The 11,224-nt window shown below is 33.9% G+C and overlaps 3 protein-coding genes across 3 annotated transcripts; 2 read left to right on the forward strand and 1 right to left on the reverse strand.

Moving 5' to 3' along the window:
• Window positions 1-2,170: 2,170 nt before the first annotated feature.
• Window positions 2,171-3,475, forward strand: LOTGIDRAFT_170043 (hypothetical protein; the record flags this gene model as incomplete). The annotated part of the gene is made up of 2 exons (XM_009068670.1): window positions 2,171-3,082; window positions 3,368-3,475. The coding sequence occupies 2 exons, from the start codon at window positions 2,171-2,173 to the stop codon at window positions 3,473-3,475; spliced, it is 1,020 nt and encodes a 339-aa protein (XP_009066918.1).
• A 2,159-nt stretch (window positions 3,476-5,634) lies between these two features.
• On the forward strand, window positions 5,635-9,566 carry LOTGIDRAFT_204899 (hypothetical protein). Its single transcript, XM_009068671.1, has 7 exons — window positions 5,635-5,714; window positions 6,127-6,347; window positions 6,715-6,790; window positions 7,234-7,356; window positions 7,819-7,897; window positions 8,158-8,297; window positions 8,644-9,566. Exons 2-7 carry the CDS (start codon window positions 6,167-6,169, stop codon window positions 8,690-8,692), a joined length of 648 nt encoding a protein of 215 aa, XP_009066919.1. The 5' UTR covers window positions 5,635-5,714; window positions 6,127-6,166; the 3' UTR covers window positions 8,693-9,566.
• Window positions 9,567-9,570: 4 nt separating this feature from the next.
• Window positions 9,571-11,127, reverse strand: LOTGIDRAFT_198000 (hypothetical protein). The gene has a single exon (XM_009068672.1). It carries the CDS (start codon window positions 10,995-10,997, stop codon window positions 10,017-10,019), a length of 981 nt encoding a protein of 326 aa, XP_009066920.1. The 5' UTR covers window positions 10,998-11,127; the 3' UTR covers window positions 9,571-10,016.
• Between the last annotated feature and the right edge of the window lie 97 nt (window positions 11,128-11,224).

Consider the following 11,224-nt stretch of genomic DNA (forward strand, 5'->3'; position numbering starts at 1 on the left):
TGAGATAAACGTAATTTAAGGAATCAAAACATCTTTCGCAATACAGACCTCGAATTACGGAATGTTTTATAAATAGGATGGCATTTGAAGCGAATTAGATGTGTATATTGGCTGACTGTACAGATAGGCAAGAGATATTTACCACGCGGTGCAAATAGCCATTCAAACGGCAATTATGTATATTATGCCACTCGTGGTAAAAAAATATATCACTTTAAAAGAATCTGTTTGAATACAGTAGGTATCGGGCAAGGTTCGCCAAACATTAAAAGTTTCCTACATACAGTTACATCAAACATATCTAAGTAATATTCTTGTCCATGGCAGATTAGGTATCCTTTTATTATCTGCTTGAAGCAATCTTCAGAACGCATTATAGTCGCATAGCTCGCGGTATGAGGTGAATGGTTTTTAGTTTGACATTTTTAGGGACTTTTTCAAGAGTATTCCTCACGATTGACTTATTGCCTTTCCAGCCGCCGTAAGATCGCAAATTGTCGCAGTCTGGTTACACCAAGCTCATTGCGACCCTAACACTAATTCCCTGAACCAATTACAATCACACATATTATATATGCAGTTGATTGGCTCAGAGCGTATCATAGTAACCATGCGTGGTATATGCGTGCAGGGAATGCCAGGCATCATTGCCGAGTCACGGCGTTTGTTCTCGACATGCTTGCTTCCATATCGCGACGATCGGAATCTATCATAGGTAAGACAATAACCTCCCTCACAGCCCCGAAAGCAAGTTTTTCGGGCAAAAATCTCATAACAAGGTTAGAAATTCGGGCAATTTCAGAAATCCCCCCACCCTATACCTTGGACGTAAACATGGCTCCACCACTGGTTGAAATGAGTTACTTTTTGTACATGTAGCATTTTTAAGGAAGTAACTTGTTGGCATTCGGAAAAATTGGGACTGGGAAACGATCCGCTAGATTTGTGCGCGAAACAATATTTCTGGGCAGTTCACCGACTCAATTTGTCCCGATTTGTTCAATTCAATCCGAATCGAAGCCTCTACTGGGTAAACCGTTGCATTCTACAGGTTTAGATGAAAAGGGTTTCTTCAAATAGATAAACATCAATATGTGTCCAATATGTGGAAGGATTGTAATCAAATTAGAATAAATCGTCCGAGTTCCAACAAATATATGGTCTGGTCTGTTACTACTTTTTATCGCTCTCTTGCCGTTTCAGAACGTGGACTTACATTGTTGAACACTTTTTTCATTGGACAGTGCCTTAAAATACCATAAAATCGTTATAAAAAACCAGTTTTAAAAGCCCGTGGTATGTAAAAACGTGCCACGTATCATTACAGTGAAGTCTGTTGCGACCTTGCTATAATTTACCACGCGTGGCAAATAGACACTCCCGTGCAGATATGATAACGGTATACGAGGACATTACGTAAGTGTGAAATATTTAATATTCGTGTGTAAAATAAACACTCTTATGGATACACAACTCCGTCTTTTACTTCAGCAACGTTTGAATTCACATACCGGACTCTTTATCAACTTAAGTAATGTATGCAATGAATGTTTGATAAAGATTCCGGTAGGCCTATGCGAATTGAAACATTGCTCAACTTGAAGGAATGAGTAATAGGCCTATATCCATAATATGTTTATTTTCTAATATTACGTTTACTTCTAAATGCCATTTAAAGTATAAATTCGTGTGTATTGTTTATATAAGATTATGTAGTTATAAAAAGTAGAGTAAAACTGCCTGCACAGAATCGAAGATGTTCCAACTGTTATATTGACCTAAAAAAATTGTGAGCCATTTCATAAAAATCAAAACATTGAAAAATTTGAGTTAAGAATTAAATTGATTTCTTTCTTACATTTTTAATGAAAAGCCCCATGAGTTAACAGCCGTAGTTCTTACATGTACACTGAATTCCTTACTCTTGGTAGACCTACTCTCAATTGACCCATGTGAATTCATAAATGGGATACATAAACTTCTCAGCAGACCTTTGAATAAAGGTTAACGTAATTACAATAGTGTAATATGTTTTCACTATTATATCTAGTCTTTTAATCTTTGATCTTTTAGTAGGATTTTATACAGTAGGCCTATGAACTTGTGTCCTGTAGGGAGGAGCTGCACTGGAATCTATTTCTACTTTGAGATATGATTTATATTGGTAGAAATGGAGCCACCTCCACCATCATATAATGATGCTGTTACAGATCAACACAGAAATTCAGTTAATCCACTCAGGGATGAAGTTCATGAAGCAGAGAATTCACAATTTGATGAAGATGCAGAATCCAAGAAGCTTTTAGAATCAGTGGATGCAACCCAAATAAATATTAATAACTCTGAAACAACGCTACATAATGTTGGAGAATCTCATTTAGGAACTAGTGGTAGCTCATATAGCTCTGGAGAATCTCAATTAAGAGCAAGTGGTAGCCCCCATGTCTCTGGACCCCTGCTACAAACAACAGGATATCAATACAGAACCAATGGACACCCTTCTGGTTCTGGAGCAACACCACAAACAGCAGAACCCCACTCAAGAACAACTGAAAACCCTTATTATTCTAGAACACCACTACATACGGAAGAATCTGAATTCAGAACCACTGGAAGCTCTTCTGGAGCCCCGTCAAAAATCGCAGGAACCACTGAAACCAGAGAAGTCCACTCTACACCATTACAACAACCAAATCTCTCTGAATATTCAGCACAAACTCAACCACCCCTTCCAAGTTATGATGCAGCCTTCATGCGTCCAGATCAAGCAAGAAACAATATGCAAATTTCAAGAAATGCACTAAGTGGGGCACATCGGGATCCATTGCTAGAACCAGAACAGCCCCCACCATCATATAGTGCTGTTATGAGCTCTCAAGGCTCACGATATTATCCCCCAGTCAATGCAGGAATTTTGAATTCATCCTATGCAACAAAAGCATCTACTTCAGAAGCAGGAATCAACAGGTACCCTGCAGAAAGCACATACGGATCTGGCGCACAAGGCAGCATTGACTATCAGGGATACCAAAGAATGGCGCATGGATCTTATGCACCAGTAATCAGTAATACTGGTACCTCTGTAAGTATGATTCATTTATATCTTGTAAATTTCAATAATGAGTGTCAGCTCAGTGTTCGTGTTACCAACTGATTTAGTTGAAACAGACATAGTTGTCTGATACAACTTTACCAGCTGATTGAGCTTAAAAGTGATAAAGTTGTCTGAAACTTAATTTCACTCACTGATAGAGCTTAAAAGTGATAAAGTTGTCTGAAACTTAATTTTACTAGCTGATTGAGCTTACAAGTGATAAAGTTGTCTAAAAATTAACTTTACTAACTGATAGATCTGATTCTGTTTCAGGTCCCCAACACCACACCACAACAAAAAACCCGTATTTGTCGTACATTATGTTCCTTATGTGTTTGTATCAATATGATATTTATTCCTGTAATAATCTTTCTTCTTTGAAATTGATGCTCATCTCAATGCCAAATGAACATTATTGTGTATTTATGTAGATACTTCGTCAGGTTTACAGGGTTAAAAAACCCAATCGTGAAATAAACATTAATGATTCTCTCTCATACTCGAAATCATGCTGTGACCTATGTTGTTCAAGAGAGTGCACATTTAATAATCAAATTGTGGTATATGTTATATTTAATTAAACTAATATATCTATATATTATATATTTTATATTATAATATATTTATTTAATCCATCATTTTTTTTAATATTTATGGTCAATTTGAAAGTTTTACAATGCTATCAGAAATTGATATATCTGTGTCCAAAATTTTTTCTAGTCTTTGTATTTTGAAGCTGGATTTCTTGAGTTGATTTATATTTTTGTTTTTGTTATAATTTGCCTTTTGGCTTGTCACATACTTGTTTAAATTGATATTTTTGTGTGCTCTTGTCAATGTAAATGGTACTAGTGGTGGCGTGATATATCAGTGAATTGATGTAACGCGATATGACATGCCACGATACGCGTATCGTATTGCGACGTCGGGTATCGATACTTGGCGATACATTTTTATAAGTTGTTTTATGATATAATAATTTTTTTTTTTTCGCTGAAACTTTTTATAAGACAGTGGACACTTACCACTTCTATCAACTATATTACCAAATATCAAAGTCATAAAGTTATAAATAAATATATATATAGAAACTTTGACAATAAAATGTTAATTTTAATCCCATTACCGCATATTGCGATATGTATCGTATGGTAACCCATGTATCGCAATATGTATCCTTTAAGTGCAGTATATTTTGTAATTTTTCTTTAACATGCCAATATATATCCAATTATATATTAAGTTTACTCAATTTAGGTTACATTTTTTTACATTTGAATATTCATGAGGCCCTTTTTTTGTACCTTTTTTACTGCAGGTGACTTAAGCCTACCGTGTCATCCATGATCTATTGAAATAGTTATGCATCTCATGAAAAAGGTCATATGATATTGAACCAACCAATGCTCTGTTCAAAGTAATACTTAATGAATTTTGTTAGATTAAGGAAGTGTAATATACGCTTTTATTGATATGGCTTTGTATGAATATCTGCTTTGTGCACTTATATTTTTGTGCAAGTGCTAATATATATTTTAATGTTTTTTTTTGTTAATTTTGTTTATGTTTACTCATACCTATTTGTTACCTTTTAATATTGTTGTTTTGGTTTAGATCTTATAGTTGAATGTTATGTTTAAGGTCAGGTTTGTTTCCACTTTTTCTTAAGTTATTATTATTTGAGGAAAGTAAAAAGATTTTTGAATTTTTCCCATTGATTTTATGATTATTGGAATAGCAGCCTCAAAATAGTACTGTCAGTCTTGGAACGTCTTTGCATTAATAAAAATACAAGTATGAGCACACATTATGTCTTCAAAAGTTGTCTTTACAGGGGACTTTTTGGGGGTTGAAATTTCTAAGAGAGAAATGTGTTTCTTTTCAATGTTAATATCCAAAAGAATATATTTTTATCAAGACCTAACAGTTGGCCTACTATTTTGAGGCTGATATTCCAATTCTATTAAAAAAATATCGAAAAAATTCACAAAAACATTTTTGATTTGCTCAGGCAATAGACTTCTGATGATGGTTTGAGGATGGTCTATAATAGTAATGAAATCAGGATCAATTGGATTCCTTGAAAAAATAAAGCCATCATGTGAAATGATTCTGGAGAGGTTTACAATTTTAAAGTTAGGCCTATTCTATACCAAGACTCTGGACTTTAAAATACTAAAAGGGGCTAGTTGCTAATTTAATTTGATTTTTTTAAAAAGTTATCCTGTACTTTATATGTTACTCAATAAGAGTAATCAAGCCTAATTAAAATAGAAACCAGCCTGACCAACCTCTACTAGAATATGACACTATTACACTCAATCGACAACTTATAACCACAATCTGACACTTAGAGCTCTCTTAATATGATATGGTCATATCTTAGATGCCTTTTGATTTAAGCAACAACTGTAATCTGAATTTGGAAGTTTTTGAGGATCCTATGAAATTCAGTGACTTTTCGAGCTTGGGTCGTCACCGTTAGAGAGTCATTAAATGAAAACCACGAAAGGTGTACCATGCATATTACTTCCGGTTACAATTGTAAACAAAGACACAACTTTTTCAAATAGCTTAAACCAATGAAGCGATGTAATAGATACTCAAAGTGTTAGTCCAGGTCTGTATAACACTGCAAGGAAGCCAGAGCATGCATTTCACCATAATTGTATAGAGTCTTAGGATAGCACAGTTTTGGGACCCCTTGAATTACCTTGTTATAGCCCAAATGTTTTTAATGCAAATCTAATGTTCATTCATTCATAACATTCATTCATTTTATCACTGTCGTGTGTGGCTTACTGGCTTAAGCATATTTTACATAGACATAGAAAATAAAACCTCTAGGAGTTGGTGCTGTGAATATGGTCACGCAATAGCCTAACCAGAGGACAGTGAAGGGGGGTTGTTTCATAATGATAGTGGTTCCCTCCCTTTTCAATTTCAACTTAGATTTCTAACTGTTGACTATGCTTGACACTTCACTTGAAATATCTGATAATGCTTATGAATGGACTGTCCATTTCTTTCAGTTTGCATTTTTGGTTGTACAAGAGAAAACCCTGAAAGAAAATGGAGAATACATTTTCAGTTGGTCTTAAACACAATATTGCCCCTCATCAAGAATTTCTTCTGCAAGGCAGTATATTGGACAGTCATAAAGAGGTGTTACTGCACAGACTGAGAGGACTATGTGATAATGCTGAAAAAGCTCCAGAACCGTTTTATGATCATGAAATGGTATTTATGTTGAGTAAGTTATTAGATCTTATAAGCCTTACTCTTACCAAGTTTGGAATCTGCCCACAGCCCTCTTCCGCTTTCTTTAATGTTCTTCCTTGGTAGCGATAAAGGGGAATAACTTTATAGCACTACTGAGCTCTATTTCCCCAAATTGAAATTTCAACGAAAATATTGCTACCAATTTGGATAACATTTTAACCACTTTAGAGATAAAAGTAATGAATAAGGCTTTTTAGACACTTTTTCAAATTAAATTTTGTAATAAATTTACATCATTTCCAATCAAATGCCATTATCAGAGATCATGTTAGAGACGTGTCCTCGGTAAACGAATATCTATTGTCAATGTAGGGTAGAATATATTTCTGGTTTTTTAGGAGGAGCGACTGCCCAACAAAATCCTGTTTTATTTCGTGTGAGAAGATCAGTTGAACCCAGAGATGATACATCATGGTGAGTCAATCATTGTGATTCCAGATATCTAAACAATAATTATGACTTGATGAGGCAAAATTATTTGAAAATTTCTTTTAGAGTTTGATATTGAATATGTATGAAATATACATATAAACAAACACCCATATTTTTGGGGAGGGAAAGGGGGAATTTTGGGCAATCCTCAATTCAATTGTTGCTAACAGCAATTGACCCTTTTAACTCATTCCTGAAATTAGCTGCAATTTCAATCAAAGATTGTTCACTTTTAGGCTGAATTGAATTCTTACAAGCATTTATTACTGATAACATAACATTGAAATTTGCATTGGATGGTTATTCCTGATATAAACATCTCCTTCACGTTTTGGTGAAAAGTGCTAGGGATAGATGTATCTAAAAAATGAAATATTGAGATGACTACATGCATATCTGTTATTAAAGTTGGGTTTTTTTTCCAGGCATATAAGATATCTGGGAACCTCAGAAGTCGGAGATAAATCAAGACATACTTTAGTCAGAGCTTGTTTTGATGTGGCCTGTTCGAATAATGTTGTACAGTTTTTAAATGAAATGGGTTTCAAGTAAGACTCTAAATATTTTATTCCTAGGTCCATAAAAACTTGAACTTCTCTTATATTGTCGTTTGAAAAGAAATAAAGAAAATAGGCATGAAATTTATAATCTCAAGCTATTTAAATAATTACTTTTACGTTATGGATTAATCAGACTAATGAGAACTAAAGACTAGTTGAAATTAAAGTGATATTAACACTTACAAGGTACACAGAATGTAAAATCTCAATTTTGGCCAATACAACTATAGGGCCTATATTCAGCAGATGACTTACCTTGTGTTATAATTATACCAAAAAATCCTTGTATCATCCAGTGAATCTATAAAACTAATTAATTATTTCAATTATAACTTGCAGTTTATGGATAGTTAAGTTTATTTAGTTTTATGGATTTATCAGACTAATGGTTTCATTTCTTATACTGATATAACTTTATATGACATGTTTTGGCATTTTTTATTATTCTAGATTAGATCATGAATACTGTGTCAAGGGTTATTTCTTTCATAAAGGTAGAATGAAAGTCACAGTTTCTAAGATATTCAGGGTAAGGAAGAATATTGCCTGATTGTTTAAATTGAGTTTGAAAAAGTTCAAGTCTGATTAGAGCTCTGTTATGCACTGGCCTTGGTCTTCCTTTTACAATGTTTTAAATACGATTGATAGAGCAAATGTTTTAGTGCACATAAGGATTCAAAACACTCTCATGAATATTGTTTTATTTTCAATTGCTATTTATTATACAAATTTTGAAAAACAGTGGCTATCTCTTCCTTGAATTTCTCTAATTTTGACTTTTTTTTTCAGATGGCACCTTCTGGTGGATCTGACATCAACACACAAGAAGCCATGTCTCATTCCCATCTAGTAGAACTGAGTGTTGTAGCACCTGCTGGCCAGGAACAAATAGCTGATGATATGAAAAACTTTGCTGAACAACTCAAACCGTATCCTTGTAATACAAATAAATTTATTTAGATTTTACGGTTGGGGAAAGACCATGTGAGTCTAGCAAATATACCTGGCGACAAAGCATTGTTTGTTGAATTTTTTTAGGGGATGTTTCAATATCTTTGCTCGATTTGGCTTAGAAGGAATAGTAATAGACAAGTTTAACAAGGTAAAGATATTTGTGCACCTGATTTAAAAGGGTTATAGTTAACTTGGCACCTAACCAAAAATAAAGTCCAAATGGCCCAGTACTATTTCGATGTACCAATATCTGGACTGGACTATATTCTCATAGAGAGTGGATGTTACTTTTTTCTGTCTTTTTCCTTAACCTTAGTTTAGATTAATTCAGCTGGAGAAGGTAGATCAGAAAAGACTGTCAGTTCAATGATAAATCTGTTTATTGATTATAATAAAGATGATAAACAATAACAAAGGAAGATTATATGGTTATTTTGTTGTTTGTTATTGAATATGAAACAGTTTTAAAGAAGAAGAAGAAATCCATGGGCTGAATACAATTAACATGGACAACACAAGTGGTGAAATTATGAAATTTAACAGAAGAAATAAATTTTGTTCTTATGGCTCTATATATTTAAGTCCATTGTTTTGAGAGGTAAAGAAAGTGAACATTCCTGAGTGTGAAAATAAATTGTATCCAAACCTCAAGTTCTTAGTTAACCTTCCCCAAAATAACCTCTTGATTTCCATGATTTGTTGAATTCAATCTGATTAAAATGCTAATTGAGATCTTTTATTGAACACAGCATGAGATAGGTTGAATATCATACAACCCAGAATATAAGATGGATGGCTAGTGGTGTCACTGACAAAAAAAACACAAAATGAAATATCCAGATTTGAATTTAAATCAGATTGTGTTGTAGGCACCAGGGAAAAAACTAAACCCTGTTTTTCAAAAGTGATAGATAATGGAATTAAAAGACAGATTATTTTTAGAAAATTGACAATTTACTACATAGCATAAACTTATCTAATCCATTTTCACCGAATCAAGTCTAAAATAATGTGTTAACTGGTAACCAGTAATTATAAGTGTTATTATTAAAAATATATATCTTAAATAACATAACATTAAGTAACTGCAATCTAATAAAAAAAAAAATATAGCTAACACAAATATTAACTCCAAATATATATTTAAATTTAAATAAACTTAACCAGTGACAGCATACTAGGTGATGTAGTCTGTAGGTATCTTTATGACCAGTCTTTAACATAATTTTTGAATCTCATGTTGGGATCGTTCCTACCTGTTTTTAGAAGGACACGAAAGCATATGACGTGTCTGTCATCAATATACAATAATACATCCGTACAATGCTTATGTAGGATTCTTGGCACGAATGATAGTAGTCTGAGCATTGACACGGTAAACATTGTTACAATTTTGCTACCTATAATGCTGACAGGTAAGTTCCCATCCCCTGCAGGGTTGTTGCCCCCTGAAGAGTTCAACCTCAACAAAATGAAACCGGTCGGGTTGTACACAAAAGTTCAAGGTTTTCCTAAAGGAAAGTTCAATAATTAGTCAACTTTGTGATTGACAGAAGTGAGACCACAAAAATAATGAATATTCAACAAGAAAGGCCTGCTTAAATATAACTTAAAATAAATATGTAACCTGTTTTAGACTGAGATCATATATTGTTAATCTAGTCTTAAAGCTTTGAGCAAAGCATGAACAAAAGTTATTTAAGAAATTTTCGGATGTGATATTTAAATGTTCGAGAATTTGCCAAACCAACAGCTAACAATATACAACCATAGAACACTAACATAATAACAAATTTATGTTGTTGAAAGAAAGTGGGTCGATTATTAAGATGTTTATGGCTTGCCTTATCAGCATAAACCAAGAGGTATTTTACACGTATAACTTCGTTGCTTTCAACCACAAAATATTTATCAGGAACATCTCCCGCTTCACTATTTTTAGCACTTGCACGGGATTTTGTTTTGACTCCATCTTTTTCTGAAACTTGACGTTTAACTGTTGCGGGATCATCAATAATTTCGCACACTGCCACACAACCTACTTTATGACCAATTTCACTATTTTCCCAAGTAAAACCAGAAGGGGAATAATTCAAAGACACAGAGAGTTCACCAGATAAATACGTCCCTTCTCCAAAAACTGATACTTTGTTCATGTGTGACGCTAAACCATTGTGTAAAATGGAATGAAAATTTTCCGTTCGACTACCATGATATGCAAAGATAACTCCTCTATCTTGTCTTTTGTCTTGAAATTTTTGTTCACTTGCTTCGTTGTATTCGATTTCAAATATATGTGTTGGTGGAGGAACAGGGGTCGTACTGCCTGTGAGTTTAATTATCATTTCGAAACTATTCTTTCCCAAAAGCTTTGTCTTGAATCTTTTGGAATCTAAGGCCCATTTTAAAAGTTTTAAGGCATCTAATGACATGGAATTCAGGCATGGGACTAATTTGGTGAGTTTAAGGATTTCACTGAAGACTTTACTGAGTTTTGAATTGTCTTTCTCTGTGTCAGATTTAATAAATTGGGGAGGGAAAGGACGTAAGACTGTGTCGTGTCGGTAGCTTTGAAGAGCTGCTGAAAATAAACTCAGTTTAATATCTGATGAGAGGCGATCTTCATCAATCTTCTTTCTTAATTCATCTTCAATATCTTTTCTTGTTTCTGCCATTTTCTTTCCAATCTGTGTCTGGCTTTCTTTTCTTATCTGCTCTGCTCTATCGCAACTTTTTCACTGCAGTAACCTGGCCAACAGGTATTCTATCTTAATTCCAAATCTTCCTTCTAGATAGATCCATCCCTGAAAAAAGATTAAATATCAGCTGTCAAAGCAGACAATCTCACTTTAAAGGACCCGTTTATATGGGCCGTTGGTATGCAGCCCCCCCCCCCCCCCCC

Source organism: Lottia gigantea, assembly GCF_000327385.1.
Source record: "Lottia gigantea unplaced genomic scaffold LOTGIsca_92, whole genome shotgun sequence".
NCBI classification, from domain to species: Eukaryota; Metazoa; Mollusca; class Gastropoda; family Lottiidae; genus Lottia; species Lottia gigantea.

What these genes read in the sequence shown, in the direction of transcription:
- LOTGIDRAFT_204899 (XM_009068671.1), top strand. Translation starts at nt 6,167, where the DNA reads ATGGAGAATACATTTTCAGTTGGTCTTAAACACAATATTGCCCCTCAT. An exon ending in TTAAATGAAATGGGTTTCAA is followed by an intron (nt 7,357 to 7,818) that starts GTAAGACTCTAA and finishes TTATTATTCTAG; the next exon opens with ATTAGATCATGAATACTGTG. An exon ending in CAGTTTCTAAGATATTCAGG is followed by an intron (nt 7,898 to 8,157) that starts GTAAGGAAGAAT and finishes TTTTTTTTTCAG; the next exon opens with ATGGCACCTTCTGGTGGATC.
- LOTGIDRAFT_198000 (XM_009068672.1), bottom strand. Translation starts at nt 10,997, where the DNA reads ATGGCAGAAACAAGAAAAGATATTGAAGATGAATTAAGAAAGAAGATT.